This window comes from Panthera tigris, chromosome E1, assembly GCF_018350195.1.
Source record: "Panthera tigris isolate Pti1 chromosome E1, P.tigris_Pti1_mat1.1, whole genome shotgun sequence".
NCBI classification, from domain to species: domain Eukaryota; kingdom Metazoa; phylum Chordata; class Mammalia; order Carnivora; family Felidae; genus Panthera; species Panthera tigris.
In genome coordinates this window covers 9,334,166-9,361,510 of record NC_056673.1, presented here as the reverse complement: position 1 = coordinate 9,361,510, position 27,345 = coordinate 9,334,166, and the positions used below count along the sequence as shown (strand labels likewise).

At 56.2% G+C, this 27,345-nt stretch overlaps 2 protein-coding genes, 1 long non-coding RNA gene and 3 other non-coding genes across 9 annotated transcripts in view; 5 read left to right on the top strand and 1 right to left on the bottom strand.

Moving 5' to 3' along the window:
* Nucleotides 1-1,426: 1,426 nt before the first annotated feature.
* TRPV2 (transient receptor potential cation channel subfamily V member 2) lies at nt 1,427-20,048 on the top strand. 4 transcript variants are annotated; one of them, XM_042967764.1, is made up of 17 exons: nt 1,427-1,442; nt 1,874-2,080; nt 3,834-4,151; nt 6,092-6,217; nt 6,524-6,657; nt 7,822-8,115; nt 8,736-9,034; nt 10,576-10,749; nt 11,119-11,274; nt 11,881-11,973; nt 12,873-12,943; nt 13,425-13,590; nt 15,613-15,679; nt 15,789-16,126; nt 17,043-17,170; nt 17,932-18,011; nt 19,841-20,048. In XM_042967764.1, exons 3-17 carry the CDS (start codon nt 3,952-3,954, stop codon nt 19,933-19,935), a joined length of 2,421 nt encoding a protein of 806 aa, XP_042823698.1. In that variant the 5' UTR covers nt 1,427-1,442; nt 1,874-2,080; nt 3,834-3,951; the 3' UTR covers nt 19,936-20,048. The 4 variants fall into 4 exon arrangements, with proteins under 4 accessions (XP_042823698.1, XP_042823697.1, XP_042823699.1 ...); XM_042967763.1 differs by lacking the exon at nt 1,427-1,442 and having other exon boundaries at nt 1,775-2,080; XM_042967765.1 differs by lacking the exons at nt 1,427-1,442; nt 6,092-6,217 and having other exon boundaries at nt 1,775-2,080.
* Nucleotides 20,049-21,458: 1,410 nt separating this feature from the next.
* On the top strand, nt 21,459-23,954 carry LOC122233765. Its single transcript, XR_006211480.1, has 6 exons — nt 21,459-21,534; nt 21,743-21,836; nt 21,992-22,093; nt 22,483-22,544; nt 23,261-23,363; nt 23,600-23,954. It is a non-coding gene; the product is annotated as an uncharacterized LOC122233765 (long non-coding RNA).
* LOC122233848 lies at nt 21,917-21,987 on the top strand. Its single transcript, XR_006211572.1, has one exon. It is a non-coding gene; the product is annotated as a small nucleolar RNA SNORD49 (small nucleolar RNA).
* On the top strand, nt 22,329-22,399 carry LOC122233847. The gene has a single exon (XR_006211571.1). It is a non-coding gene; the product is annotated as a small nucleolar RNA SNORD49 (small nucleolar RNA).
* Nucleotides 23,456-23,529, top strand: LOC122233868. The gene has a single exon (XR_006211593.1). It is a non-coding gene; the product is annotated as a small nucleolar RNA SNORD65 (small nucleolar RNA).
* The window catches only part of LRRC75A (leucine rich repeat containing 75A), a 45,719-nt gene continuing 42,324 nt past the window's right edge, over nt 23,951-27,345 (bottom strand). The window contains exon 4 of the mRNA XM_042967767.1: nt 23,951-26,041. Coding sequence (XP_042823701.1) covers nt 25,501-26,041 — 541 coding nt within the window. The 3' untranslated portion in view covers nt 23,951-25,500. The remainder of the gene's footprint in view (nt 26,042-27,345) is intronic.

The window sequence follows — 27,345 nt, the reverse complement described above, 5'->3', positions numbered from 1 at the left end:
AACCACGCAGTCATTCAGAGCTTTCTTGGAGGAAAAAAAGGGGAAAAAAAGCCTTGAGCACAAGTTGTCTGCTAGGTCCTGAGGCTACAGTAAAAAAAAAAAAGGGGGGGGGGCAAAACCTTGCCCCTTGTTGAGCTTGGTGCATAAGGGTGTGTCCCTGGATTCAAACCCCTGCTTTGTCACCTCCCAGCTATGTGGCCTTGGACAAGGTGCCTAATCTTGCTCAGCCTCAGTTTCCCAGTCTGTGAAATAAGGTGGCTCTGAGAGTTGCATGTAAAGCACTAGGCACAATGTCTGGCACATTGTGAGGTAGGCATTCGTTATTGTCAAAGGTGAAGCCAGACAAATAAACGTTAACAATAATGGATAGTGAGTTATGATCAGAGAAGTATATAGTGTCATTGGAGCACCTAGTGGGGGCCTCCAACCCAGTTCAGGGTCTAGGAAAGGCTAGGAATGGATGTTTCAATGGAGAGACAACAGATGAGTAGGAGCTGGCTAGAACAAGGGCAGTGTGTGTGTGTGTGTGTGTGTGTGTGTGTGTGTGTGTGTGTGTTTGGGGGGGGAGGGTTGTTGCTGGCAGGGGGACCAGCCTGTGCAAGGCTTGGAGGCAACATAAGGGAGCCTGGCATACTGGAGAGACAAATGTGTTCCAGTGTCTAGAACGGTGCTGTCCAATAGAATGCTCTGCAATGATGGAGACGTTCTGTATCTGTGCCGTCCAATATGGTAACCACTAACCAACCACATGTGGCTACTGAGCATTCGAAACGTGGCTACTCTGACTGCAGAACAGAATGTTTAATTTCATTTTATTATAACTGATTTCAATTCAGAGAGTCAGATGGTGTCTACCGTGCGCGACAGCGCTGGCCTAGAGTGCAACGTGTAAGACACGGTGGAGGTAAAGCAATGGAAAAGAGCATCTAGACTGCCCAGGGTTGCAGGGCATGGAGTTTGCATTTGATTCTAAGTCCCAAGGGAAGCCATCGTTTGGGGTGGCGGGTGGGGTTAAGTGGGGACTGGGGGTGATCTGGGTTTCATTTTCGAAAGATCCTTCCAGTTGCTGCACGGGGAATGGATTATGAGGGTGAGGGGTGGAGTTGGAGTGAAGCAGGGAGACCCGTTTGTAGGTGCCTCCAGTCTCCCGGGGGAGAGATGATAGTGGTTTCGACCGGACAGAGATGGAGACAATTTGGGGCAGGGACTGGGTGTTAGGGAGCTCGGGAGAGGAAGGTGTCCCAGGGCTACTTGGATGGCGACCGTGACTTCAAGCCCCAGTGCGCAATCCGTACCCAGCTGGGGGCAGGGAGTTCTCATCTCTGCGGTGCCTGGAGGCCTCTCTGTCCCCCCCTGCTGGTAGGTGCTGGAAGCGTCTTTCGCTAAGGAGTGTGGAGCTGACAGGGCCACCTGCTAGGGGGCAGGAGGAAAGCCGGAGAGAGGTGGGAAAATCCCCTCAGATTCCTAGTTGGTCGGGTGGCGTGCATTCCCAGAGTCATGTGCTGGGCTGGGTCTGTCCTGTCCCTGGGGTCCGTCCACATTAGCTCCGTCTGCCCTGGGACGGGTCAACCAGTTCCCAGCCTGAGAAGGCATGTGGTGGGGAAGGGGAGGAGGCAGAGGTCGGCACAGCGGGGCAAGGACCCCCCACTGCGTGCCAGCTCCCACCTGCGGCAAGGCCCCAGCACCCGAGGGTTGCCTCTGCTTGCCACCCCCCCCCCCACCTGGGCCATCCCCGGCTAGACACAGTGGGGGTGGGGAGTCGGGGCGTGTCTCCCCGAGAGCAGGGTGTGGCCAGTGGTCCAGCAGGTCACTCGCGGATGGCCAGCCCGTCCTGACCCGGGAGACTTAACCCCACTCTCCACCATGCCTGCAGGCCGGGTGGGCTGAGGGTGCGGAACACCCCGAGACCGCAGCCCCTGGCGGAGCTCAGAGCAGGCTTGGGGAGGTTCTGCGGCTCCCGGCTGTCAACGCCCGCCGCCCTCCCTGCCTCACTTCCTCCCGCAGCCCCCGCCGCCCCGGAGGCACGGGATCCCGGCGGGTCCGCAGCCCCGGCCGCCACGCCCTGGCCTCGGCCCGCGGGGTAAGTCGGTGGGCGATCGGGGCACATTGGGGAGGGGGGGAGGTGCCTGGAGCCTGACAGCGACCGATCGGGGCCGGGAAGCCGGAGTGGGGGGGGTGGGGGGAGGCTGCCTGCTTCTCCAGCCCCGAGTGAGGGTCTTCAAGGGGCTCCCGCCTCTACCTGGACTGCCAGACCCCTTCCTCCCTGCCCGGGGCGGGTAAGGACTGCAGGACAGGCGGCAGGGGCCCGACAGGTAGCTGTTGCTGCTGAGGCTTGGGAACGGTGGGCTGGGGGGCAGCCGGGGAGGCAGATCGGGGGTCGGGGGGATGGTGAGGGACATAAGCCAGGCTAAACGGTGTGTGGCTTGGGAAGGACGCCCCAGAGTGGCTGTCCATCTTTCTAGATAGATGGTGGGTCATGTTGAAGCAAAAAACCTAAAACAAACAAGTCTACATGTTGAGTCAGCTAGCCAGTCCCGGCCTCTCTTGCTTCTGTGGGAAAATGCCCCCCAACCCCAGGTCCCTGAGGGCTGTGGGAGCCTGAAGCTGGACGGGGGCCCAGCTCAAGCCCTGTCACCATCCAGCCTCTCATCTTCTTGCCCTTGTTTCTGCTCCCTGTCCCCTTCTCCCACCCTGCTGTCTCCCCACCCATTGCGGACTCTGTCTTCCTTCTTTCTGCTTCTACCCACTAGGGGGCTCCGGAGCCTTCCCCCTGCCCCCAACTGGGGCCCCACCCCTTGCCATGTGATGGAGGCTGTGGTTTCCATTCTCCCACGAAGAGATGTCAGGGCCCAGAGCCCCACTTAGGGCCCGAGAGGTGGGACTGTCAGAGGGAGTTTGGGCAGCCAGCCAGGGGGCTCCCTCCCCACTCTGTAGCCCCCAGAGACCCTAAAGCACAGAGAGGTGGCATTCAATGCCCTCAGAGATGAGTCAGACTGAAAACACAGATGGGCCCTGAAAGATTCGGAGAACTGAAGAAGGACATCATGGTAGCGTGCTGTGGTTTTAGACCAGGCCCTGCCAACAGCTGACGACCTTGGGGAAGTCACTTCCCCTTTCTGAGCCTTAGTTGTCCTGGTAGCAAAACGAGAGGTCTGAGAGACCAGCGGTTTTCCAACCGCCTCCCCCGGAATGCTCCCGTCCTGTGGCAAGAGGTTCGATGACCCGCCTCTGGTGCCTACAGCCCGCACTCTTATCTGTTGCGAAGAGTGGCCACTGGGCGAGATGTTATGTAGAGAAATGCTGTGTTTGTGCTGTGACCCCAAACGTTTGTTTCCCCGGACCAGGGGCTGTGGCCTCTCAGATATCAGAGGGAGGGAAAGTCAGGGACAGCCTCAACCCTTCCCGTGGGACTACGTCAGTAGGCAGACCCACTGGGTCCCTGTTCTTCCCCATTCCATCCTCATACCGAAACCTCCCTCCCTCTCCTCACCCTGGCCTTCCTCCCCCTCCCGACGGTCTGACTCGGTGGGTGGGCCTACTTGTACTCAGCTTCTATCTAAACTTTTCTCTCTCCCTCTCTTTTTTTAATGTTTATTCTTTTTTTTTTTTTTTTTTTTGAGAGAGAGAGAGAGAGAAAGAGAGCAAGCACGAGTTGGGAAGGGGCAGAGAGAGAGGGAGACAGAGAATCCCAAGCAGGTTCCACACTGTCATCACAGAACCCGACGTGGGGCTCGAACTCACGAACTGTGAGACCATGACCTGAACTGAAATCAAGAGTCGGATGCTTAACTGACTGAGCCACCCAAGAGCCCCCTAAACTTCTCTTTTTGCAGGCCCCAGCCAGACCTCTTACTCCAACCCAGGACTGGGAAGCAGGAGGGAAGGAGGAGCCTCTGACAACTCGGTCTCCACTGAGGTTTGAGCCAGACAGAGCAGCCTCCTCCCCTTAGGATGGCCTCGTCCTCCAGCTCTCCCACTTTCAGGCTCCAGACATCAGACGGAGGCCAAGAAGATGGCACTGAGGCGGACAAAGGAAATCTGGGCCTTGGGGACGGGCCGCCCCCCATGGAGTCACCATTCCAGAGCGAAGACCGGAACTGCCCCCCTCAGATCAAAGTGAACCTCAACTACCGCAAAGGAACGGGTGTCAGGTGAGGCAGCAAATGGGGGTGGGGCCCAGGGGAGCACCCTGAGTCAGACTTGATGGCGAGGGGTGGAGGGAGGTCCTCAGTCTGGCTGTGATGGCTCCTGGGCCTGACAGGCATAACCCTGCTCTGCTCTCTGGGGTTGATCCCTCTGGAACCTTCCTCTTTCCTGGCCTTCTGCCTTCTGAGGTCCTGTTCTTCTTCACAGGGACACGCTCTTCCGTCTGGAAGTACTCAACAGACCCTTGCAACCCCTTGTGTGTGCCCTGACCCTTGTGCGTCACAGTCCCTGTGGGGATGCTAGCGTGATCCACACTCCGGTCCAAGTTGAGAGTCAGGGACATCTGGCAGTGTCCTGGGTGCTCCTGGGTTCTGCTCTTCTGCTCGAGGGCTGGACCTGTTGCCCAGGGGACTCTGGGGGGGCTTCTGCTAGGGGTCTGCTTCACTTTGAGCCTCCTGTGATCAGTACCAGTTCAGACAGCGCGAGCCCACTTTTGCCGGGGGTATGACTTCCCAGCTTTTGGGTGCGTGGGGGGCTCGCCTGGCATCCGCCTTCAGCGTGAGGTCTGATGTGCGAGGCTGGAGAGTCCTCGTGGGCGAGGCGGGACTCTGCCAGGAAAGCCCCTTCCTCTCTCCTCGTGTCTGAGACGTGGCACCAGCCTTGGCTCCCAGCCCAGAACCCCTGTGTCGTTTGCGTCGGAAGGCCTCGGTCAGATTCAGAGCCGGGCAGGGGAGGCTGCGGGTGAGGCTTCTGGGAGCTGAGCAGTCCCCCTGGCAGGCAGAATAGGTCCCTCGATGGCCCTCAGTGCCTCAGTCTGTGCTCTTGTTGGGTTTCCCTGCCCCAAGACTGTGATGCCACCCGGTGACGGGAAGTATTTTGTCCAAATGGCCCCTTCCCCCGGCCAGACTGCCCATAGGGCTCCCCAGTCAGCCACAGAGTCCTCTCGGGCATGTCGCGGCCATGTGGTCTGCTAGGCAGATGATGGTATGTCTGGCCAGGCCAGGCAGACACGCGACTAACTGGTGTGGGGGAGGCAGGGCCTGGCTCTATCAATCACACAGCCACAGCTTAACGCATGACTGAGCCCAACAGTCCCCTGCTCATTAGAGAGTCACTAACCCTTCCTTGGTGAAGCTGGGACCTGAGGGTCCCCAGAGCTTCCAATGGTCTCCCACCTCTTTTTGTCCCTTTATATCCACTGGTGACGGTTCCAGAAGCCCCAGGGGCAGGCTGGCCTCTGTAAATAGCGTCAGGCCCAGGAGGGGAACCCCACACTCCTTCCCCTCCCTCCCCTGTCACCAGAAACTGCTAGATGCTGAGGGGCTACCAGACCTCTTCTGGGGCCTTTCCCAGAAGTGTGGTTTCTCAGTAAAACTCAGGTGAGCATCTGATAGGTTTCAGCGCTAGGCCCCTGTGTCTCTGAGAAACTCCTGTCTGCCCAGCCTAGAATTTTTCTGGGGGTTAGGAGTCAGGGTCTGCAGTTAGTTAGACGACTTCCCCCAGGTGAGCCCCAGTCCTGCGCGTGTGGCTTTGGGCGAGTTACTTTATCTCTTTGTTCGTCTAATGGAGAAAATAGAGATTGCTGATCCCCAGGGCTGAAGTGAGGGTTAAAGGTGCAACCACACCGTCATCAGTCTCGAGATGGTTTCTGAGAGGATCGGGGGGTTCTCTTATTTACTTATTTAACTTTTTTTTTGGTTTATTTATTTATTTTGAGAGAGAGAAAGTGTGTGAGCAGGGGAGGGGCAGAGAGAGAGGGAAGGGGGGAGAGAGATAAAATAATCCAAGCAAGCTCTGCTGCAGAGCCTGACTCGAACTCACCAACCTGTGAAATCATGACCTGAACCGTGAAATCAAGTGTTGACACTTAACCGACTGAGCCTCCCAGGCGCCCCTAGAGCTGGTTTCTGAGAGGATGAGGCCTTTTCTTGATTCTTTTGTCTAGGCCAGCAGGGCATACAGCCTCTGACAGTCTGTGGGTACCTCCTGTGGTCCCATCCCCACCTGGACTCCCGCTCAAGAGCATGACAGGTTCCTGTGCTGAAATCCTCTCTGGGATAATGAGCCTGTTGTAAGACCATCGAGCCACCTGGCAAATGATAAGCGCCTGATGCGGAAAAAAATCTGGAGTCGTGGGGATGCTGGGGACTAGTGCCCTGGACAGGCCCTCTTCCACCTTCTAGGACTCTGGGCACTTGGGGTCTCCTTGGTCTGCGCTGGGCAGAGGCCCTCAGAAAGGCTCCCAGAGGGCTCTCGGGCCTGCAGGGTGCCCAGTGCTCACAGGATGCCCTGGAAGGACTCCCTGGGATGGGGGGCATTCGGGGTGGGGGGAAGCATGATTCTTCCACAGCATCAGACACAAGTCACATCCCCACAGCCAGCCAGACCCAAAACGCTTTGACCGCGACCGGCTCTTCAGCGTGGTGGCCCGGGGCGTCCCCGAGGATCTGGCTGGGTTAGCAGAGTACCTGTCCCGGACCAGCAAGTACCTCACCGACTCAGAGTACACAGGTAGGCCTGCCCTGTGCTGAGACTCGGCTGACCGGGTGGCCTTGACCGTGGTCAGGAGCCAAGGGGTGACTGTTCTTAGCAGCCCTCCTGCCTAAATGGCTGCAGGGAGGCCCTGCCGACAGAGCTGAGGGCAGCTCATTGAGGTCACGGCTGTGCCTCCCACTCCGTCCCCTCCCCCTGGCTCCTGGCCAACCTCTTCACTTCAGTGGCCAAATGGATACTCACCGGTTCACAGTGCATCTTTTGTCTTTTTTCTTTTCCTTTTTTCTTTCCTTTCCTTTCCTTTTTTCTTTTCTTTTCTTCTTTCTTCTTTTCTTTTCCTTTCATCTTAAAATAACAGTGTCATTATTTTTGCCCCAAATCTTTATGGTTTGGCCTGATTAGAAAATCAGCCCCAATGTCAGAAAAGTAACATTTGTGCATTCTAGAAGATTCTGACCGTAATGAAATGTATAAGGTGAGGTTAAAAACGTTACGACATCCTGGATCCCTGTTCATGATTTGGGATATATCTTTTCAAACCATTTAAATCTATTAGGTATATATTTACATAAGGGGTTGGGCCATATATACCCATTTGTGACAACTTACACTTGAGTGCATAGACTTCTAACTCGGTCACTTTAACAGCTGCAGAGCTTTTCTGTTGTGTACCCTTACCAGGATTTAGTTAACTATTCCTCAGTGGTGGCCATTTAGGTTGGTTGTCGTTTTTGACCTCAACGTACTGGGTGCCAGGCCCTCTGTGTGCCAAGAATTTTGTATGTGATTCCATCCGACCCTTATAACAGCCCTGGAACATTCCCATTTTACAGTCAGGAAAACCGAGGTCAAGAGAGGCCAAGTGACTTGCCTAAGGAGAGAGCTATCAAATGATGGAGCCGTTTAACGAATATTGCTCTGGGTGTTCTGTAGACAACGTTGCGCACAGGACAAATTACGTCCTAGAAACCTATTTTCTAGGGCAGAAATCGTAGCCATACCTGTTGGTAGTTTAACACCTGTTGGTTGGAGCCTTAATACCCTATCGCATGGCTGTGTTTCCACCGGCCGTGTGTGACAATCTTTTTTTATTCTCCCAGGGGGTGCTTTGGAGCTGGTGGGCAGCCCGGCCACTCCAGGTCTGAGCACCCTGGTGCCCCTTCCCCTCCCCTTCTCCCACAGAGGGCTCCACGGGTAAGACGTGCCTGATGAAGGCCGTGTTGAACCTTCGGGATGGGGCCAACGCCTGCATCCTGCCGTTGCTGCAGATTGACCGGGACTCTGGCAATCCCCAGCCCCTGGTCAATGCCCAGTGCACGGATGAGTACTACCGAGGCCACAGCGCCTTGCATATTGCCATTGAGAAGAGGAGCCTGCAGTGTGTGAAGCTCTTGGTGGAGAATGGGGCCAATGTGCATGCCCGGGCCTGTGGCCACTTCTTCCAGAAGAAGAGCCAAGGGACTTGCTTCTACTTCGGTGAGGAGCCTTTCTTGGGTAAACTGAGGTGCAGAGGGGACGAGGTCGCACGGTAAATGTGTGGCAGAGCTGACCCTTAAACTCAGATCTGTCTGACCCCCAAGGGCTCGTGCTTCTAGTCACTGGGCTGCCTGCAAAAGCAGTTTGTCTTAGGAGATGTTTTAGCCTTGTCTGGCCAAGGAAGCTCGCCACACATCCGCTCCCAGACCAGGACAGGGGAATGGGCTGGCAGAACCGGTGTGGGGGAAAGTCTAAAGGGGTGTCGATGCCAGGTGGCAGTGGGGCTGGGCTCTGGTGAAGAAAAGAGAAGGAGGCAAGGAGATGGGAACCTTGGTTGGCTGACCTCTGTTCTGAGCCTTTAGATGGTAAAAAGCTTCGGTCACCTCTCCCTGGGGTCAAGAGCTGGACAGAAATGACTTTACCAGGGCTCATAGGAAAAGGCACAGCCGCCCTAAATGGGGCTTGGGACCGGCTTCCCTCTCAGCACAGGCCCGGGTGGACCTGGGGTCCCGAGGCCTGACTCTCTTAAAGGGGGCCCGGCGTTCTGTCCTGGGAATGTGAGGCGTAGTCAGGTAGAAGCTGGGAGGCCTGAGGCTCAAGCTGTCCCTCTTGACCCCCAGGCGAGCTGCCCCTCTCTCTGGCCGCGTGCACCAAGCAGTGGGATGTGGTGACCTACCTCCTGGAGAACCGGCATCAGCCTGCCAGCCTGCAGGCGGCCGACTCACTGGGCAACACTGCCCTGCACGCCTTGGTGATGATCGCAGATAACTCGGCCGAGAACAGTGCGCTGGTGATCCGCATGTACGACGGGCTTCTCCGAGCCGGCGCCCGCCTCTGCCCCACAGTGCAGCTCGAAGACATCCCCAACCTGCAGGGCCTCACGCCCCTGAAGCTGGCCGCCAAGGAGGGCAAAATCGAGGTGAGTGCCTGGCCCCCACCTTTCCAGGAAGCAACAGGACCCCCTTTGATTTTTCTGCAGACAGAGCCTGGAGCAACATTTTAGATCATTGGTCTCTCTGCTTTTTCTTTTTTTTTTTTTAAGTTTATTTATTTTGAAAGAGAGAGAGAGAGAGAGAGAGAGAGAGAGAGAGAGAGAGAATCTTAAGCAGTCTCCATGCTCAGCATGGAGCCCAACTTGGAGCTGATTCCATGACCTGAGCTGAATTCAAGAGTCAGCTGCTCAACCAACTGAGCCACTTAAGCACCGCCCCCCCCCCCCGTTTTTTTAAAGTAATCTTTACACCCAAGTTGGGGCTTGAACTCACAATCCCGAGATCACGAGTCACATGCTCCACCGACTGAGCCAGCCAGGCACCCCCAAACAAACTGCTTCTTAACCTGTTCGAGTTAGGGATGCTTTCTAGTCTGGTGGAAGCTCTGAGCTCTGACCACAGAAGGGTACACACCTGTGTAGCCGGGAACATCTGGTCTCGAGGGGCCTCAAGGACCTCTGGGCTGGGGTCCCTCTGCCGTGTAGGGACTCCAAGGAAGAGACCTCAGGGCAGAAGTGGGGAAGGAAGAGCCAGGTTCACTGGCAGGTCTGAACATATGTGAGCGGATGAGAATATTTACAGTGTGGCTGAACATGTGAGGATGTGTGAGAAGAGTTTATACACACAAGGATCTGTGTGTACGGGCTGTGTGCGTGTATCTGTTTTTTTTTTTTAAATTTATTTTTAATTAAAAAAAAATTTTTTTTTAATATTTTTTTAGCATTTGTTTATTTTTGAGAGATAGAGCAAGATAGAGCACAACCTGGGGAGGGGCAGAGAGAGAGGGGGACAGAGAATCTGAAGCAGGCTCCAGGCTCTGGGCTGTCAGCACAGAGCCCAATGCAGGACTCGAACCCACAGACCGTGAGATCATGACCTGAGCTGAAGTCAGATGCTTAACTGAATGAGTCACCCAAGTGTTCCTAAAAATTTTTTCTTGGTGTTTATTTATTTTTGAGAGAAAGAGAGAGAGACAGAGCATGAGCTGGGGAGGGGCAGAAAGAGAGGGAGACATAAAATCCAAAGCAGGCTCCAGGCTCCAAACTGTCAGCACAGAGCCTGATGCCCGGCTTGAACCCACAAACCGCAAGACTATGACCTAAGCCGTAGTCAGCCACTTAACTGACTGAGCCACTCAGGCTCCCCTAAGTTTATTTATTTTGAGAGAGAGAGTGCACAAGCGGAGTAGGGACAGAGAGAGAGGGGAGAGAGAGAATCCCAAGCAGGCTATACACTGTCAATGCAGAGCCCAATGCAGGGCTCGAACTCACGAACCATGAGATCATGACCTGAGCTGCAACCAAGAGCCGGAAGTTTACCTGACTGAGCCACTCAGGCACCCCTGCGGGTGTCTGCTTGTAGCTTTGTAGATGGTGGGCAGGTCTGCAGGGTACCAACTAGCTCCCAGCCTCCTGGTCAGTGCTGGGAGGTGGCCACGCAGGCCAAGATCACGTGCCTCACCCTGCAGATTTTCAGACACATCCTGCAGCGGGAGTTCTCAGGGCCGTGCCAGCCACTTTCCCGGAAGTTTACCGAGTGGTGCTATGGGCCTGTCCGGGTGTCGCTGTATGACCTGGCCTCTGTGGACAGCTGGGAGGAGAACTCAGTGCTGGAGATCATCGCCTTTCATTGCAGAAGCCCGGTGAGCCCACTGGGGCCCGGGGAGGGGTGCAAAGGGGGCCTGGCAGAGCTCCATACTTCAGGGCTGCCTCCTGGACGTGCCCTGTGACTGTGCCGGTGGGGATGTGGCTGCATGCCCCGACCCCAGCCTCTGGGCCCATGCTCATTCCACACACCGGTCCCACGCCCAGGGGGAGCATGCAGGGGTCCCGGTGGCCACCTGCTCTGGACTGGAGGATGAGGCGCTCCGCCAGCCCATAGCCATGAGGGTGGGGGTAGAGGCCGGTGGGGCGGGGTCATTTGGGGCTCCGCCCCCATTTCCCTCAGCCCTCGTGTTGAGCCTGACATGAGCGGACCCCTGTATGTACCAGCTCTCACACTCCCACCCCAGCACCGACACCGGATGGTGGTTTTGGAGCCGCTGAACAAACTGCTACAGGCGAAATGGGATCTGCTAATCCCCAGATTCTTCTTCAACTTCCTGTGTTACTTGATGTACATGTTCCTCTTCACTGCTGTTGCCTACCACCAGCCCGCCCTGGAGAAGGTACAGCAGGTGGGGGGTGGGGGGGGGAGGGGACGGGGCGCATGCTGGGGGAGGGAGGCCTCCTGGGACCAGCCTTGGAAGAAGATAGGGCAGGGATTGCCAACCCCCACCTGCACCTGATAACACCGTGACGCACCCGAGCTCTCGCGCAGCTAGTGGGTACCGAAGCCAGCACCGCAGAGATGATAACCACGCTGCTAATACGGGCTGGGTGCTCACCATAGGTGACAAAGTATTTCCAGGGAGTGACATGTGTTAGCTTATTTAATTAATGCTTAGAGCAGCCCTCTGAGAACGATGAACTGTTAGCATCCCCGGTTTCCAGTTGACGAGAGGGACGCACAGAGAGGTTAAGTGACTAATCCAGGCTCACACAGGCTGTCAGTGGGGGAGATGGGATCTGAACCCACCGTCATAACCACTATACAGCGTGCCTCTACAACAGGCTAGAATCTGGGGTGGGGGGCCTGCCCGGGAGCCCACGTTCCCTGTGCTGCTCTGCGTGGCCTCTCCAACAGCTCATGCTCAGAATGGGCCCTCAGCGAGGAGCGTCACTGTTGGGAGGGGACTCGGGTCCCAGATCCTACCAGAGTGTCTCTTTCGCAGGCCTTCCTCTCCCTGAAAGTGACTGGAGGCTCCATGCTGCTGCTGGGCCACATCCTGATCCTGCTTGGGGGGGTCTACCTCCTCGTGGGCCAGGTGAGGGCTCCTCCCATCCCCCCTCCACACCCCATGACCCCAGCACTCCGTGTGGCTCCCAGAAACAAACTAGAATTCCCCTAGGAGGAGCCTTAGACTGAGTTAACCACAATCCCTTCATTTCCGGGGAACTGAATTCTATACCCAGTCCCACCACTACCAGCCTCGGGGCAGCTGAGGGCCTTGGGTTCTGGGGCCAGTATCTCCCTGCTGTGCTTTCTGGGGTTTCTGAGGGGCAGCAAATGACTCCCATGATTCCTCGCCATGCCGGCTCTGCTCCCTGGAAAGTGGAGGTGGCAGCCTCCCACCCCCAGGTCCCTCGGCTGGGACATTCCTCCTGGGGGTGGGGGGGGGGAGCACAGACAGGCTGGAGCAGGTGCGCTCAGCCCGACTCCCCCGGTGGCTCCTTTTCAGGTGAAAGGGGCAGGAGACAGGCTGGACACTGTGCCATGGAGCCTGTCTCAGAGTGGGTGGGACTTTGGTACCAGATCCAGGTTGGCTGGAGTACAGGAGGGTCCCCGTGAGGCCAGGGTGAGGAGAGGCAAAGGAGCTCTTCCCCTAGGCCTGAGTAGTGAGTGAGTTCTTCGCCTGGGTCCACAGGGAGCGAGGAGGCGCCTGGCATTGTCCGGGTGTCCGTGGGTGGCCGCACTTTTTGGAAACAGGCTTCACAGCTTTCTCAGCTAGCATGAGCCCCCGTCCCCACCCCCACAAAAGTCCAAGATGCTGTTTGAGCCTGTGAGGTGGTCCCGGCCAGACTTCCACCAAGCCAGGCCGGCAGGCAGGGGACGCAGTGGGGAGCCCAGCAGGGCTGCTCTGTGGCCTGGACAGCAAATTTCCGCCCCACCCCCTGCTCCTCTCCTTCCCCCCTCCTCCCCCCCCCCCACCTCCTGCCCCCACAGCTGTGGTACTTCTGGAGACGCCGTCTGTTCATCTGGATCTCGTTCCTGGACAGCTACTTTGAAATCCTCTTGTACGTGGGGCCTCACTCCCTTCCCCTGTCTCAGCCCCGGGGAGCGGCTGGTGTGGCAGCAGGCGCCAGGCCGGCTGGAGAGGCGAGGACAGGAGCCGGGGAGCGCCAGGGGCCTGGACCAAAGTGCAGGCTGTCTGGCCTGGGGCTCCTTGTGCTCGCGATAGTTACGTGCCCTGAGCGCTACGTGCCAGCGGAGCCTGAACTCTTTACATGTTGTGGCTCACTGAATCTGCACAGATGCCCCATGAGTCACGTGCTGTTCCTAGTACCCCCGTTTTACAGGGGAGGGACCTGAGGCCCACAGGGATTAAATGACCCCTGATTGGGTCCAGTCCCAGGCAGATGGAGGACTTCTCATCCATCTAGATGGATGGATGGTGGGAGAGGCAGGGGTGGTCGGTGCCGGCCAGTGGGGGCAAGTGGGGGCGGAGGGAGCTCGCCAGGTGGCCTGCAAGCTGACCCGAACTCTGTTCCCACGCAGCCTGATTCAGGCCCTGCTCACGGTGGTGTCCCAGGTGCTGCGTTTCCTGGCCGTCGAGTGGTACCTGCCCCTGCTGGTGTCCTCGCTGGTGCTGGGCTGGCTGAACCTGCTTTACTACACACGTGGCTTGCAACACACGGGCATCTACAGTGTCATGATCCAGAAGGTGAGAGACGGGGCGCGGTGACCAGGCAAAGCTGGACACCGTGCCAACAGGACCCTCTTGGCTTCAGCAGGCAGGCGCCCTCCTCCTGGGCAGAGGAGAACACGAGCATGTCTGCCTGTGCATCACAAACCCAAGTTCAAGCACGAGCACGAGTACCAGCGTGCACACACCTGCCCTCAGCGGTCCGCGCTCTGCGTGGGTTTGAGCAAACACAAGCATATCTGTGTGTTTGCTAGTGCATCCTTGCACACCGAAGGAGCAGAGACGATGCACATAAGCTCATCTATGTGCCTGTGTCCTGGGACACCTGGGCATATGGATGTGTCTGCATTCATTTATTTATTCAACAAAAGTTGAGGTGTGGGCCAGGTCCTGTTCTAAGTGTTGGAATATGCTCCTTTGTTTGCTAACAAAACAGACAAGTCCTCAACTCTCCTGCATCTGACATTCTGGTAGGGGAAATGGAAACACGAAGAGAAATAGATGAGAACGTTACAGGTTGCTGAATGCTATGGAGGAAATACATAGGCCGATGCCTTGGGGAATGACTGGGGCAGCAGGTGCTTTAGATGGGATGGTCTGGGTGACCTCTCTGAAGAGGTGATGGATGAGACCAGAAAAATGATTTAGCCAGCGCAGACTCAGAGAAGAAGCGTCGGAGGCAAAGGCCAGGAGCCAGAACAAGCTTGGGGCACTTGGGACAGAGCAAGGAGGCTGGGGAGAGTGAGCGGAGGGAGGAAGCTGGGGATTCGTTGTCCATGGGGAGGGGTCTGGAAGCCCCAGAGGTTTAAAAAAATGTTTTTAATTGTGGCAAAATATACATTACAAAATGTACTATCTTAATAATTTATTTTTATTTTTGAGAGTGCACATGCATGAGCACAAGTGGGGGAGGGGCAGAGAAGAGGGAGAGAGAGAATCTCAAGCGGTTCCCACACTCAGCACGGACCCCGATGCTGGGCTCGATCTCACCAACCACGAGATCATGACCTGAGCCAAAACCAAGAGTGGGAGGCTTAAGCGACTGAGCCACCCAGCCTCCCCCATCTTAATCATTTTTAAGTGTACTGTTTAGTGATATTAAATACCCTCATAATATTATCCTACCTTTAGGGGACAGTATTAAGTATCATCCATCTACAGAACTTTCTCATCTTCCCCAACTGAAACTCTGTCCCCCTATTCGACATGAACTCCCCACTCCCCTCCCTGAGCCCCTAGCAACATCATTCTTTTTTTTTTTTAATGCTTATTCATTTTTTGACAGAGAGAGATTCAGAGCATGATTGGGGGAGGGGCAGAGAGAGAAGGAGACAGAATCCAAAGCAGGCTCCAGGCTCCAAGCTGTCAGCACAGAGCCCAGCGTGGGGCTCGAACCCATGAACTGTGAGATCACGACCTGAGACAAAGTCGGATGCTTAACCAACTGAGCCACCCAGGCGCCCCAACACCATTCTTCCTTCTGTCCCTATGAATTTGACTTCTTTAGGTAGCTCATAGAAGTGGGATCCTACGGTTTGTGTCCTCTTACGACTGGCTAGGCTCAGTCAGCACAGTGTCCTCCTGGTTCATCCATGTTGTGGCGCGTCTCAGAATCTCATTCCTTTTTAAGACGGAGTAACATTTCACCGTGTGTATATACCCCATTTTGTTTATCCCTTTACGCATCAATGGATGCTTGCGTTGGTTATTGTGAGTAACGCTGCTGTGAACAGGGGTGTGCAAGTACCTGTTTGGGTCTCTGCTTTCAGTTCTTTTGGGTCTATTGCCCAGACGTGGAATTTCTGGATCATAGGGTAATTCTGTGCTTCATGTTTTCACCCTGGATGGTTGTAAGCAAGAAAGTGATGTTAAAAGGCCGGTCTGTTCAGTGTGGGATGCACAGATTTGTGTGTGTGTGTGTGTGTGTGTGTGTGTGCGTGGTGTGTGCAAGGGAACCCATGCTCAGGGCGGAGGCAGGGGTTGTAGGTCACGCCCGATGGGCCGGCCACCCACTCTGGCTCCTGGGTGTGTGTGTTCTAGGTCATCCTGCGGGACCTACTCCGCTTCCTGCTGGTCTACTTAGTCTTCCTTTTCGGCTTCGCTGTAGGTAAGGGCTCCCCCCTCTGGCCCCTGCCTCTCCCTTGCCCACTCTGTACACCCTCGAGGCTGCCCCCTGGTCTCCCCAGGCTGAGGATCCCCCTTTCTCCCTCCTGCAGCCCTGGTGAGCTTGAGCCGGGAAGCCCTGGACTCCGGGGTCCCCACGGGCCCCAATGTCACGGAGGCAGCACAGCCTGGGGTGGGACGGGAGGACGAGGGGGGCAGCTCGTCCCCATACGGTGGCATCCTGGACGCCTCCTTGGAGCTCTTCAAGTTCACCATCGGCATGGGGGAGCTGGCCTTCCAAGACCAGCTGCGTTTCCGCGGCGTCGTGCTGTTGCTGCTGCTGGCATACGTGCTGCTCACCTACATCCTGCTGCTCAACATGCTCATCGCCCTCATGAGCGAGACCGTCAACAGTGTCGCCACCGACAGCTGGAGCATCTGGAAGCTGCAGGTACTGCGGGGCGACGGTGGGGGGGGGCTCCCCTCCCTTTCCCCAAGTTCTGGGCCCGGTGAGGAGTGTGCAGGACCCAGCTGAGCTGGGCCCCCTGATCCATTCCTTCCTTCCTAGGGCTGTTGTGGGGCTCGAATGGGCTCATAGATCTAAAGCCCTGGGGACGGTGCCTGGCACGTAGTAGGTGCTGAAAGGGTTAACGGTTATCATTGTCAAGTATCTCTTGAGTGTCTACCACGAGCTAAGCTTAGTTCTCAGTTCTTCGGGGTGAAACACACAGCAGAGAACAAGATCGCGTCCTTGCCCTCAGGCAGTTCCCGTCCTGTGTTTATCAGTCAATGGGGTTGCTTTAGTGGGTGAGGCAGGCGGGACGTGCAATCCTGGGACTGGGGAGCAGAGGGCCCTGTAGCTGGGGGCTGATACGACATCTGCCTTCCATGGAAGAAGCAATAGCTACTTCTTGACTGGAGGGTTGAGGGTGGGCAGTTGGTGCTCAGAAAGCCTCGCCCCGAAGGCTGGACTCCCACCGATTCACTGCTGACCTTGGGCAAGCCCCCTATCTTCCCCGAGCCGTGCCCTCATGGGCAAAGTTCTGTGCCCCACTGAATTCGCTTGTGTGCCGGCGGGCAGGCACACGTGTGGGTAGAGCAAATCAAATTCTGCACCTGCTGGTGTGGAATTCTGGAATCGGTGACGACGCAAGTTAACCGTTGGGCACTCACCACGTGCTGACTTCCCAACACCCGTCCACCTGCAAGCGGGGAAACTGAGACTCAGAGGGGTTGGGGGCCTAACATCACACAGGCAATCAGACATGGGAGCTGGATTCAAACCCACATGCTTAGCAGACTTTGGGTTCTACAAAGTGCTGTGGAGTACCCTCCTGGCTACCGTCTGATGTGTCCTTTGTCCCCAGAAAGCCATCTCTGTCCTGGAGATGGAGAATGGCTACTGGTGGTGCAGAAGGAAGAAGCGGCGGGCAGGCGTGAAGCTGGCCGTTGGCACCAGGCCAGATGGCAGCCCTGACGAGCGCTGGTGCTTCCGGTGAGTGAGGGAGGCAGGGGAGGGTGGCCTGGGGGCCTTGCTGACCCAGTGATCCCTGGAGACTGCACAACCACGGGTCGGCCTGACTCTCGTAAAAGCCAGGGGACAGCCACCAGGAGTCAGGTCTGGTGGGAAAGGCAGGGCCCAGGAGCACCAGGGGGCTCCGCCCCGGGCAGGCGAGGTCAGGGATGCCGGTCTGCCATCCTCCTGTCCCTTCCCTGGTGGTCCCTGACCTGCTCCTTCCGGCCTGAAATGGGGGAACACTCAGGAGGCCAAGAAGCCAGAGGGACCCTCGGGTTCCAGCACACTAGCCTTGCCCGGGCTGGTCTGCTCTGCCCTCCTAACTCCCCCAGCCCGACCACAGAGGCTATGACCCTTCCACAGAAAACAAAGTCTCCCGTGGGAGAGGGGAGGGTCTTGGGCACGCGGAGCGGCCACAAAAGGGCTCCAGAACCCAGGAACACAAAGACACACAGGATCTAAACTCTTCTCTGGGAATTCAGGGCAACCCAGGTGACTGAACGGCCTCAAGGGACAGATGCCCGTTTTCGCCAACGCAGACACGTGGCCCAGGGGGCAGCGGGGTGGTGGCCACCCGGACGGGGCCCGGGTGGGATGACGGGTGGCCCAGTGTCCAGCGAGAAGGGCGGAGAAACCCCATTCTCCTGACCATCCCCGTGTCTACCTGGGCCCCACTCCCGGGGCACAGCAAGCTGCACAGGTGGCCTCCCAGAGCCTCAGGGCTGCTCTGTTGTCCTCAGGGTGGAGGAAGTGAACTGGGCCGCGTGGGAACAGACGCTGCCAACCGTGTGTGAGGAGCCAGCAGGGCCTGGCGTCCCTGGTGAGTAGCCATGGACCAGAGCCCCTGCTCTGGGGAGAGAGATGTCCGTGTGTGTGTGTGTGTGTGTGTGTGTGCGTGTCTCTGTCTGCTCGGCCACACAGCCATGGACAGTCTGGGGCAGGACCGCCTTCATGGCCACTTCCCAGCCCCCCTTAAAACCCTTCCCTCCTTTTCTCTCCAGCCCCACCTCCCCACCGGCCTGTTTTCAGGGGGTCAGCCGGGAGACACTCTGAGGACGTTTGCCTGCCCTCACCTCCCCGTGCCCTCCTCTTGGCCGGGTCCACTCAGCTGCGCCCTTCCAGGCCTGGGCTGTGCCTGGGGACCCAGTGGGGGAACGAGTTAGAGAGCCCCCCCCCCACCTATCCCACAGCTCAGGGGGCATCTCTCTGAGCCCCCACTGGCTCTGCCCCGTCTACAGGGCCAGCCTTGCTGATCCCCGGCTTTGCCCCCCTACCCAAGCCCCCGGCCCCCACCCCTCTGAGGAGAAGCCACTTCCTAGGCCTTCCCCCCAGTCACGGCCTGCGTCCTGCCCGTTCAAGTGTGTGGAGGCCCCTCCTGTCTCCGCCCTGCTGCCTGCCATCAAGACTGGCCTTGGCTCCTTCCTCTCACCTGGAGACCCGTTTCGAGGATTAGCTGTCTCCACAGCATGCCCTTTCTGGAATCTTCAGTAGCTCCCACTTGGGTCTGCGGTTGGCTCTCCTCTTTCTCGTTCTCTTTCCAGCAGACTCCACTTGTCTGTGACTGTGGCGCGCGACCCCTCCCCACAACAGCGCCTGCGTCACCTCTGACCCCTGGGTAGGGACACTCCTCCAGCCTCTGGTTTCCCAGGCTCTTGGGGCCCTGACCGTGGCCCTCACAAACCGACAGATTTCCTGCTTGCCCTCTTGGCGTGCCTCCCTTCCTCTGAGTCCTGCCACCCTATCACCTCGAGGCCGACACTCTGAAAGTCACCTTGCCCTTCATCTTGCCCCAAGCATCCCATACCCACTGCCTGCTGGGACTTCCAACTGGACATCCCCAACAGGGACGGCCTTGGGTTGGCCCTTCTGGGTAATGCGTGTGCCAGCCCTCCCTCTCCTCACCTGGGCGGGAGGCCTGGACGCCTGCTCGGTGTCCCTCTCAGCCTGGTGCTGAGTATTATCAGGACCTCTCAGGCAGCCACTCACTCCTCTGCCCCCAGCCCTCGTGTCTCCAGCTTCTGCACCACTGCAAGGCTCCGTCCGCACCCTCTCCTTCAGGCAAGCCTTCCTGCTCCAGGCTTAGCCCCCAGTGCAGTCAAAAACTACACAAGGCCCGCCCTGTACGCCTCCCACTGTCTGGAAGGCCTCACCCCCCAGGGGGAAGACACATCGCTGAAGTCCAGCCCGTTTCCCACACCTCTGTCCCTCCATGTGACAGCCAGTCCCCCCACACTGCCCCCTGTTCTCTCTGTCCAAGTGTCATTCCTGCCCCTTACGGGTGTCCAAATCTGCCTTGCTTACAGGCTGCGTCTCTCTTCTCTCCCCTGAGCTCCCTGGACACCTACTTCTCACTTCCCTCCGGTTCTTCTTCCCGCCAGGTGTTCCAGATTCTAACAAAAAAGGCTGTCACCTCCAGGGACTTTAAGCTCCTGGGAGGAAGTCCCTGACAGGCACAAAGCAGGGGTTCAGGAAATGCCCGCAGGAGGGGGTACATTGGGAGAAGGGTTGCTGGCGACTTTGGGATCACCTGCTGCACACAGAGCGTGTGGATGTGGTTTCATGGCTGTGGCCTCCTCCTGCTTCCCTGGCGCCTGCTTCCTGGGGACACAGCCCCAGGCCCAAGCCACAGGGCTCTTCATCCTTTTACAGGCACCGTGAAGAAGCCTGTCCTGGCCGTCCAAGCGGAGGAGGACACCGCCTCGGAGGATGACCACCTGCCCCTCCAGCTCCTGGAGTCCTGCTGATGTCCTGCCCAGATGCAGGACAGAGCCAGGGAATCTCTCCAGCCCTACCTGCTGGCTCTGGGGCTCCAGGGAACTTCGCTGGCAAATATAAATAAATATTTTCTCATGACTAACTCTCCTGGAAGCATTATTTAAGCAGAGTTAATGGGCCCTCGGGCTGACTGACATCTGCATGTCTCTGTGAGCGTTTCTCTGTCTAGGACTGGGTTACTGTTGCCCTCAACCCAGGCACAGGAGACCCTCACCTGCTGGCCCCCAGCCTTGGGGCTCTCTTTTCCTGAGTGCCGTATCTGCTGTTGTGACAGATGTGTGGTGGGGGATGCCGGCAACACAGCCACCTTTTGTCCTTTCCCATAGCTTCCAGCCACATCCAAGATCTCTCTCAAAGCCTTTGAGCTCCTTGGTTTCCTTCAGGCTCTGGATTATTGGTTTCCCTCCCTGCTGGGCTACCTGCTCAGTTCCTACCCCTCCAAGCTGTTCTGCAAGGCCGCCAGAGGGGACTTCCTAAGAGGGAAGAGAAACATGTTACCCATGTGCTCTGAAGGCTTAAAAGGCTCCCCCAGTGTCCACGGGACACCCTAGCTGGCATCCTCAGTCCTCCAGGGTTTTGCCCAAATATTTCCAGACACCTCTTCCCCTATACCCCTGCTGTCCTCCATGTTGTCCTTAGCACTTTTACTGTATTCTTCAGGTAGACTGATGGACCTGTGTATTTGAACCCCCCCCACCCCCCACTTGGCTCTTGCTGGAAGCCCCCCACCCCACCCAAATCCTTAAGACCAGCTCACAAGTTGTCTCGCTATAGCTTTCCCAATTTTCTCCAGTCCAAATGAATTGCTCTTCCTTGGTGTCCTAAGTGTTTATAAAACGCGTACGAATTGAGTATTTTTTAAGTGGGGAAGACCTAAGGGTGTGCAAATGCGGAAAGGAAAGCATTTGCGGAGAGGGAGAGGTTTACATTGCTGGTGAGATCGGGAAACAGGCACAGGAGAAAAAAGGATGGAAACGGATCCAGAGAAGACGTCTGCTTGCTCCTTAGGGGTCATTCTCAAGAGTGATGAGAGCTGTCAGCAAGAAGGGATTCTGAGAGACTCCGTGGATGTTTTGAAATAGCTGCGGGAAGAGAGCAAACTGGCAGCGCTTCTTAGAATCAGAAGCACTACTATTTGTGAATGCTTGCTGTTTCAGGTGTGATATCTCATATGATCCTCAGAGTAACCTCTGCGGTGCCGGTATCTTCATGACCAGAGGAGCAACAGAAGCTCAAGGTGGCTGAGTGATTTGCACAAAACCATGCAGCTAACAAGTGACTGGAGCCCCAACGCCTCGTTGCTACCGCGCTTCGGCCCCCACGCATGCGCCCTGGAGCACTCCTGGCGCCGCGAGTCACACTATCCGGGGCCATGGAAGAGACCATGGGCTCTAAAGGAGGGGGGGTGGCCTGGGGTGGTGGGGCGGAGTCTGCATCGTTAAATGGGCTGGAAGTTCCCGTGAGTCTTTGCCAGCATTACCCTCCCTCTTGTGCAGAATGGAATATTCCGACTCCTTTAAGGCAAGGCACGCAGCTAAAGCGACCTTTCCCTTGGAGTCGCTATGGAGGTAAGCGGGTTTTGTAATTTAGCGTAGTAGCTGGCGGCAAAGGCAAATGAGCTAGAAGCTTCCTAGTTTCTGCAAAGAAGGTTTCGGGAGGCTTATGTGGGGAGTGGAGGGCGGCTCGGGCTTCGTGGCGGGCGCGTCGGTTGGGGGAGAGTCGCGCAGGGCCGCGGGGGACCGAGGCTCAAGGGCCGCGTGCCTGTTTATCCCGTAGGGCCGCTGCAGTCCCAGGAACCTGAGGTCCCCGAAGGCCGGGCCCCCCGCTCCCCGGACCCGCCGTGGGGAGCGCGCCAACCCCGGAGAAGAGGGTAAGCGTGGGTCGGCCTGCACGTGAGCGCGCTTTGCGGGTGAGGTTGGTAATGGGGGCCACGAGGAGAACTTGGCCGACTGTCCCGATGATAATGAGATTAGGAAGTGCCGGCAGAATCGACAACTGACGGTTTTTATGCTTGTCTGATCGCAGTCGCTGAAACCTCGACAGGGTGATTGAACATCACCGCCAGAACTTGGCCCTTAACATGCGTCGCCCTCCATGTTCCAGCCAGGAGCAGGATCTCTCCTTAAGGTAGGACCTAGTCCGGGCGGGGTTGGATCTATAATTTGGAACGTTTTGGTTGCTCAAATGCAGTGGAATTGGCTGATAGTTTACAGTTGTAAAGTTTCTGCACTGGACACCGCACCATCACAATGTGTTGCTGAGAACAGCCAACGGCCTGGTTGTTTGTGGAGCCAATTACGGCTTGTTTCCAGGTGGTGTCCGGGTTTCTGGAGTGGTACTGGGGAGTGGGGAGGTGCTTGACTGCTCTGATGAAATCACTTATAGGAAGTGCCGTCAGAAGCGACAACTGACGATAACAGTTCCTGGCTGACTGCAGTCAACAAGTCCTCCCCAGCTGCCGGTGTCCTGGCGGATCTTGGTTTGAGCAGTGACCTTTATTTTCTGTATTCACCCAGGTTGCCAGTTAGCATGCGATCGTAGCAGCTGAGGATTTGAGCGATGAGTGGCCTGCCTTGAGGTGAGTTTTGATCTCTGGAGAAGTTTAGTGGTTGAGTGAGCCTTCCTGTTACATTAGGTGAAGTTCCCGTTAGATAGTGGGAATTTTATCTGGTTAACCTAATCCCTTGTATCAGTGTAGCCCTTGACCTTTATTGGCAACATCTCTGAGATCCTGATTATGGTTCATAGTGGTCGTGGAGCTGAGTGCAGAGGAAACCCAGGGGTTTCCTTTTTATCTCACTGCTGTATAATCCTGAGCAAATCGCCTATTTGCTGAGATTGTTTTCCTTGTCCTTTAAAATGGCAGCTTTAGGTTTGGGATCTTTAAAATGATGTGACTAGGGGCACCTGGGTGGCTCAGTCATTTAAACACCTGACTTGGCCTCAGGTCATGATCTCGCAGTTCATGAGTTCCAGCCCTGCATTGGGCTCTGTGCTGACAGGTCAGAACCTAGAGCCTGCTTCAGATTCTGTCTCCCTCTTTCTGCCCCTCTCCTGCCCGTGCTTGCTCTCTATCTTTAAAACTAAGTATTTTTAAAAACTGATGTGACTTAAGTGGAGGTTACTATATCCAAAGAAGCCACTTAAGACTTCTAGACTTCTGTGGTTTAATTTACAAAAAAGCATCTCCAGGACGTTTCCAAGAACTTCTATTACGATGAACTTGGGAGCCGTAGTTGAGGCTATCCTGATAAGACCTACCTGTTTTGTCTTTGGTATCTGCTGCCTGTCTAGGGGTGCCTGAATTGCCCCAGGTTTTGAGTGCTGGGTTGTCGAAAATCAGCGATCAGCAGTGTGGAGTTGAAGCCGGTGGTGCCACAGCTCAGCCCAAGTAGAGGTAAGCTTTTGTCTGGACAAGGGCCCCCTCCCCCTCCGTGGTAGAATGAATAAGCTAATTTTGTGTAAACTGATACGCAGAAAAAGGATATCAAATGATGAAATCGCCTAAAAATAGCTGGAATTACCGGCAGATTGTGTAGTGTTGAACCTGTGGTTTTCTGAAGATATCTGTGTATGCTATGAATAACCGTTGGTCGGAGTAGAGCGTGAGACTGATACTTAGTGTCTTTGCAGGCTATCTTCCCAGAGAACGGTCAGCCATGCGAGGACCAGTGACCACCATCAGCTTGGACTGAAAACCTAGACTTCAGTAGTTGGTGTGGAAACAGTACTTACCTGAGGCTGAGATTCAGAGCCTGTTCCGTTACCAGCAGTAGAACCAACAAATGTGTTTTTCTAAGATAGGTCACTGTTGGTTTTCTAGTGTTACAAATATATTTCTAGTTCTCCCTTGCCCCAAAGAGCTTTCTGCACTTTTTAATTTTGTATGAATTCTGTTGGGTGAGGGTCTGAGTTCTTAAGCCTAAAGCTTATTTCTTCCTGAAATTAGCATTTCCATGCAATTACAATAAACCAGTACTGCAATAAAGGATGGTTTTTAGTATTGATTCTTAAAAATGTATTTGGAGAAAAGTTTGATTACTGCTGTTAGATATGAGCAGTCCAGGTATTGGCATTTGTCAACATCTGTATGGTCCGGCCTAAGCTGTTCTCCTGTAACAACTTCAGACTTTAAGGGTGAAAGTTCCAAAGCATTTAAGGCATCCACACCTTTGATTCCAGTCTGTTCCCCTTGGGCCACGTCCTTTTGCATAGCCTCCACCTCCTGAAACTATGCTTAGTCCAACCTTTGAGCAGTGGCAGGCAAGGTGCCATAGTCTGGTTCTTGACCTAGCCCCCATCTTGCTGCCTTCCTGAGTTGGGATCTTGCCTGTCACCGAGGCCGGAGGCCTGTCAGGCCGTGCTTCCCAGCTGTCTGCCATTTGCCTGAGCAGTCTGGTCACCATCTATGGGCTTTTTTTCAGCTTAAAAGGGCGGTTTTCCAATCTCCCTGGACTTGAAGTCTATGCCTTGGGTCTAGGCTTATTGTGCCTAGAAGGCTTGTAGGCCTTGAGTAAGAAGAGAGGGTGAAAAAAAACCTTTGCTTCCTCCCCTTGGGAACCTCTACTTTTGGGAGGCAGTAGATCGGCCAAGAGTTTGAAGTTTAATCTCATGGTCTTGGGTTTTTTTAAGGAGCCCTCCGTAGGAGGTTTTGGGAGTGTGCTCCATATCACGAATTACTTCGGGGACTTTGAAAAATTCTGAGAAAGACCCTTAAGATCCTTTTAAAGGGGCAGTACTCTGGCTTGCACACTAGCAACACTGAACCCTAGTGAAGGGCTGGTAGACTTTGGCTTGGGGCAGGGGTTATGGTGTAGGGTTTCTGGGTGGGCCTCTATGCATGCCGGTATTTGTAGGCATTCTGAGATGCTCTTTTGAAGGGTGTGGGATGGCTGGGCCTGGGGTGGGGCCCTGGAATCCCAGGTGGAGGTGCGGGCTTCAGAAATGGAGGCGGAGACTGGGAGTGGTTCTTCAGAGCCCCCAGGGCTTTACAGGGAGGAGGTAGAACCTACTTGAGTCAGGATGGAGACTAGGCTCTTGGGAGTCTCTGGGCAGCCAGTGCCCCAACCCCCCACCTTCAGCCAGGTAGGAGGGTAAAGATTCCAACCTGCCTTGAGTGGGGGCACATATCTGGGCTATCAGGGTAGCATCTGGCTGGAGTTTGCTTCCCAGAATAGGAAAAACATTCTCTATCAGGAAATAGGAAGTTAGATGTAGGGCCAGAACTGCACTCCGTTCCTGGGGGGGGAGTTCTTACATTAGGTCAAGCTTTCTGCATCTCCAAACAGACTGCTCCCACAAATCTGCCTCTCGAGCCAAGGATGATTTCTCAGGAGCAGAGGAGATTAGCAAGGGGGCAGTGGAGACCAAAGAAAAGTGTTAACCCCCTTTCCAGATGCTACAGTCTGGCTCCCGTGGCTGGGGCTGCCCTGGCCAATTTTGGGGGACAGCATGAGGCCCCTAGTGGGGCCCCCTAGCCTGCCTCAGTCATCTTACTCCACCAGGATTCCCTGGGGAGGCCCCCTACGTCTGTGTCATGTCTGAACTCTGCCTACGTTCTCCCTGCCCTCATGGTCTTCGGCAGGATCCTGAGGGCCGCCTCCAGGGTCCTCCTGGCCTACTGGCCCATCCCGGGCCTCCTCCCCACTGCCCGGGCCCTCGCCCAGCTCCAGGATGGTGGGTAGGTGGCCCTGCTTCGGGGATCGCTTGCGCAAGCTGAGCAGGAAGGGCTGGGGCAACGAGAAGATGTCCACGTTGTTGCCCAGGTCGATCCACGTGACGTTGGGGAACTTGCTGGGGTCCTTGAGGGTGTCGGTGAGGTCACGCAGCAGGGCCCGCGTCAGCCGGTTGCCGTTGAGGGCCAGCGTGGCGAGGCGGGGCAGGGCGCTGAGCGCCGGCAGCAGCTGCCGGACCATGTCGTCCGTGAGGCCGGTGAAGCCCAGCTCCACGCTGTCCACCTGTTCCCCGCAGCGCTGCAGGTAGCTGGTCACCCGCTCCAGGTCCCGGGAGGTCAGCGGGATGCCCGACAGGTCCACCGTGTTGTCCGGAGGGCTCCCAGCCAGGACAGCTTTGAGGCTGAAGGGGAGAAGGCACAAGCGACGTTCAAGCAGGGGGCCTTTTCCCGGGGGCAGCAGTGGCCACCACCACGGGGCCACCTTCTGCTCTGCAATGCCAGGGATGGGAGAGACGAGGCCCTCTGGTCCCCGTGGTACTACCTCACATCTCAGCCTGGCTGGGCCCGGCTGTCCAGAGCTTGAGGGGCCACAAGGGAAACAAAGGCCCAGATGTTTCTGCAGTGACTAAGGGTACGTTCTGGGCACCCATAGTGCCTGCCTTTGCATCTTCACTCTTTTTTTCTTCCTACGCGTGTGACCTTTAGTCACGTGACCTCTAACCCTGTGCCTCAGTTTCACCTGAACAGGTGGAGCTAATCGCGTACCACAGAGTTGTTCACGAAATAAGGTCATAGGCACAAAGCATTTAGGACAATGCCTTGTTTGCTGCTGTCATTACTTGGACTGAGCTTCCTGCGTCCCCAAGAGTGCCACAAAGTCTCCTGAGGCCTCTCTCGCAGGATAATCTTGCCCACCAGATGGGGGGATCCTTAGGGAGAGCCCTGTAGGACCACAGGCAGGGGTGGGGTGCAGGGGCTCTGGGCTTGGGGGGCAGGTAGCTGCCGACTCCTGGAGGCTCAGTGCTCTGCACCCCCTCCCACTCTCCCATCTGCTACTCTTCGCTCTTCCTGCTCCTCGTTCTGTGGCCAGAGCTCCCCATTTCCAGGTACCACATGAGCCCCAGGGCTCCAACCGTGGGCAGGAGAGGAAGGTGGAGGGGGCTCGGCCTGTTTCAAGAGCATATGTTAATAGCAGCAGCCCAAAGATGGCGGCTTGGACAGAAGTCTCTATTCTTGGGATCTGAGGCTGGAAGGCTCCTAGCAGCTGGGTGATCGTGGCCAGTCAAATGGCGACAGTAACATCCCCTACCTCATTCAATCCTTCAGCAAGTGTTTAAGCTCCCACTACATGCCAGGCACTGTCCTAGGCACTGGGGTCACAGTAGTGGACAAGATGGACAAGATCCCTGTTTTCACTCTACTCCGGGGGCGGGGGGTTGGGTGGGACAGACAACAAACGAGATTGAAGTGAGAGGAGCCTGGACCTGGCTGCTCAGGGAAGCCTTCTCTGAGGACTTAATTTGAGCTGACATTTAAAGAAGTGGGCCATCAGAAGAGTCTGGTAAAAGTTCCAGCAGAGTGGGTGCATGCAAAGGCCCTGAGGCTGGGAAGAGTTGGTGTCTGTGAGCCAGCAGGAAGGCCGCCTTGTTTGCGGTGAGGGGAAGTGAGAGGTGAGAGGCCACAGAGGAGCGGAGGGCCCATCATG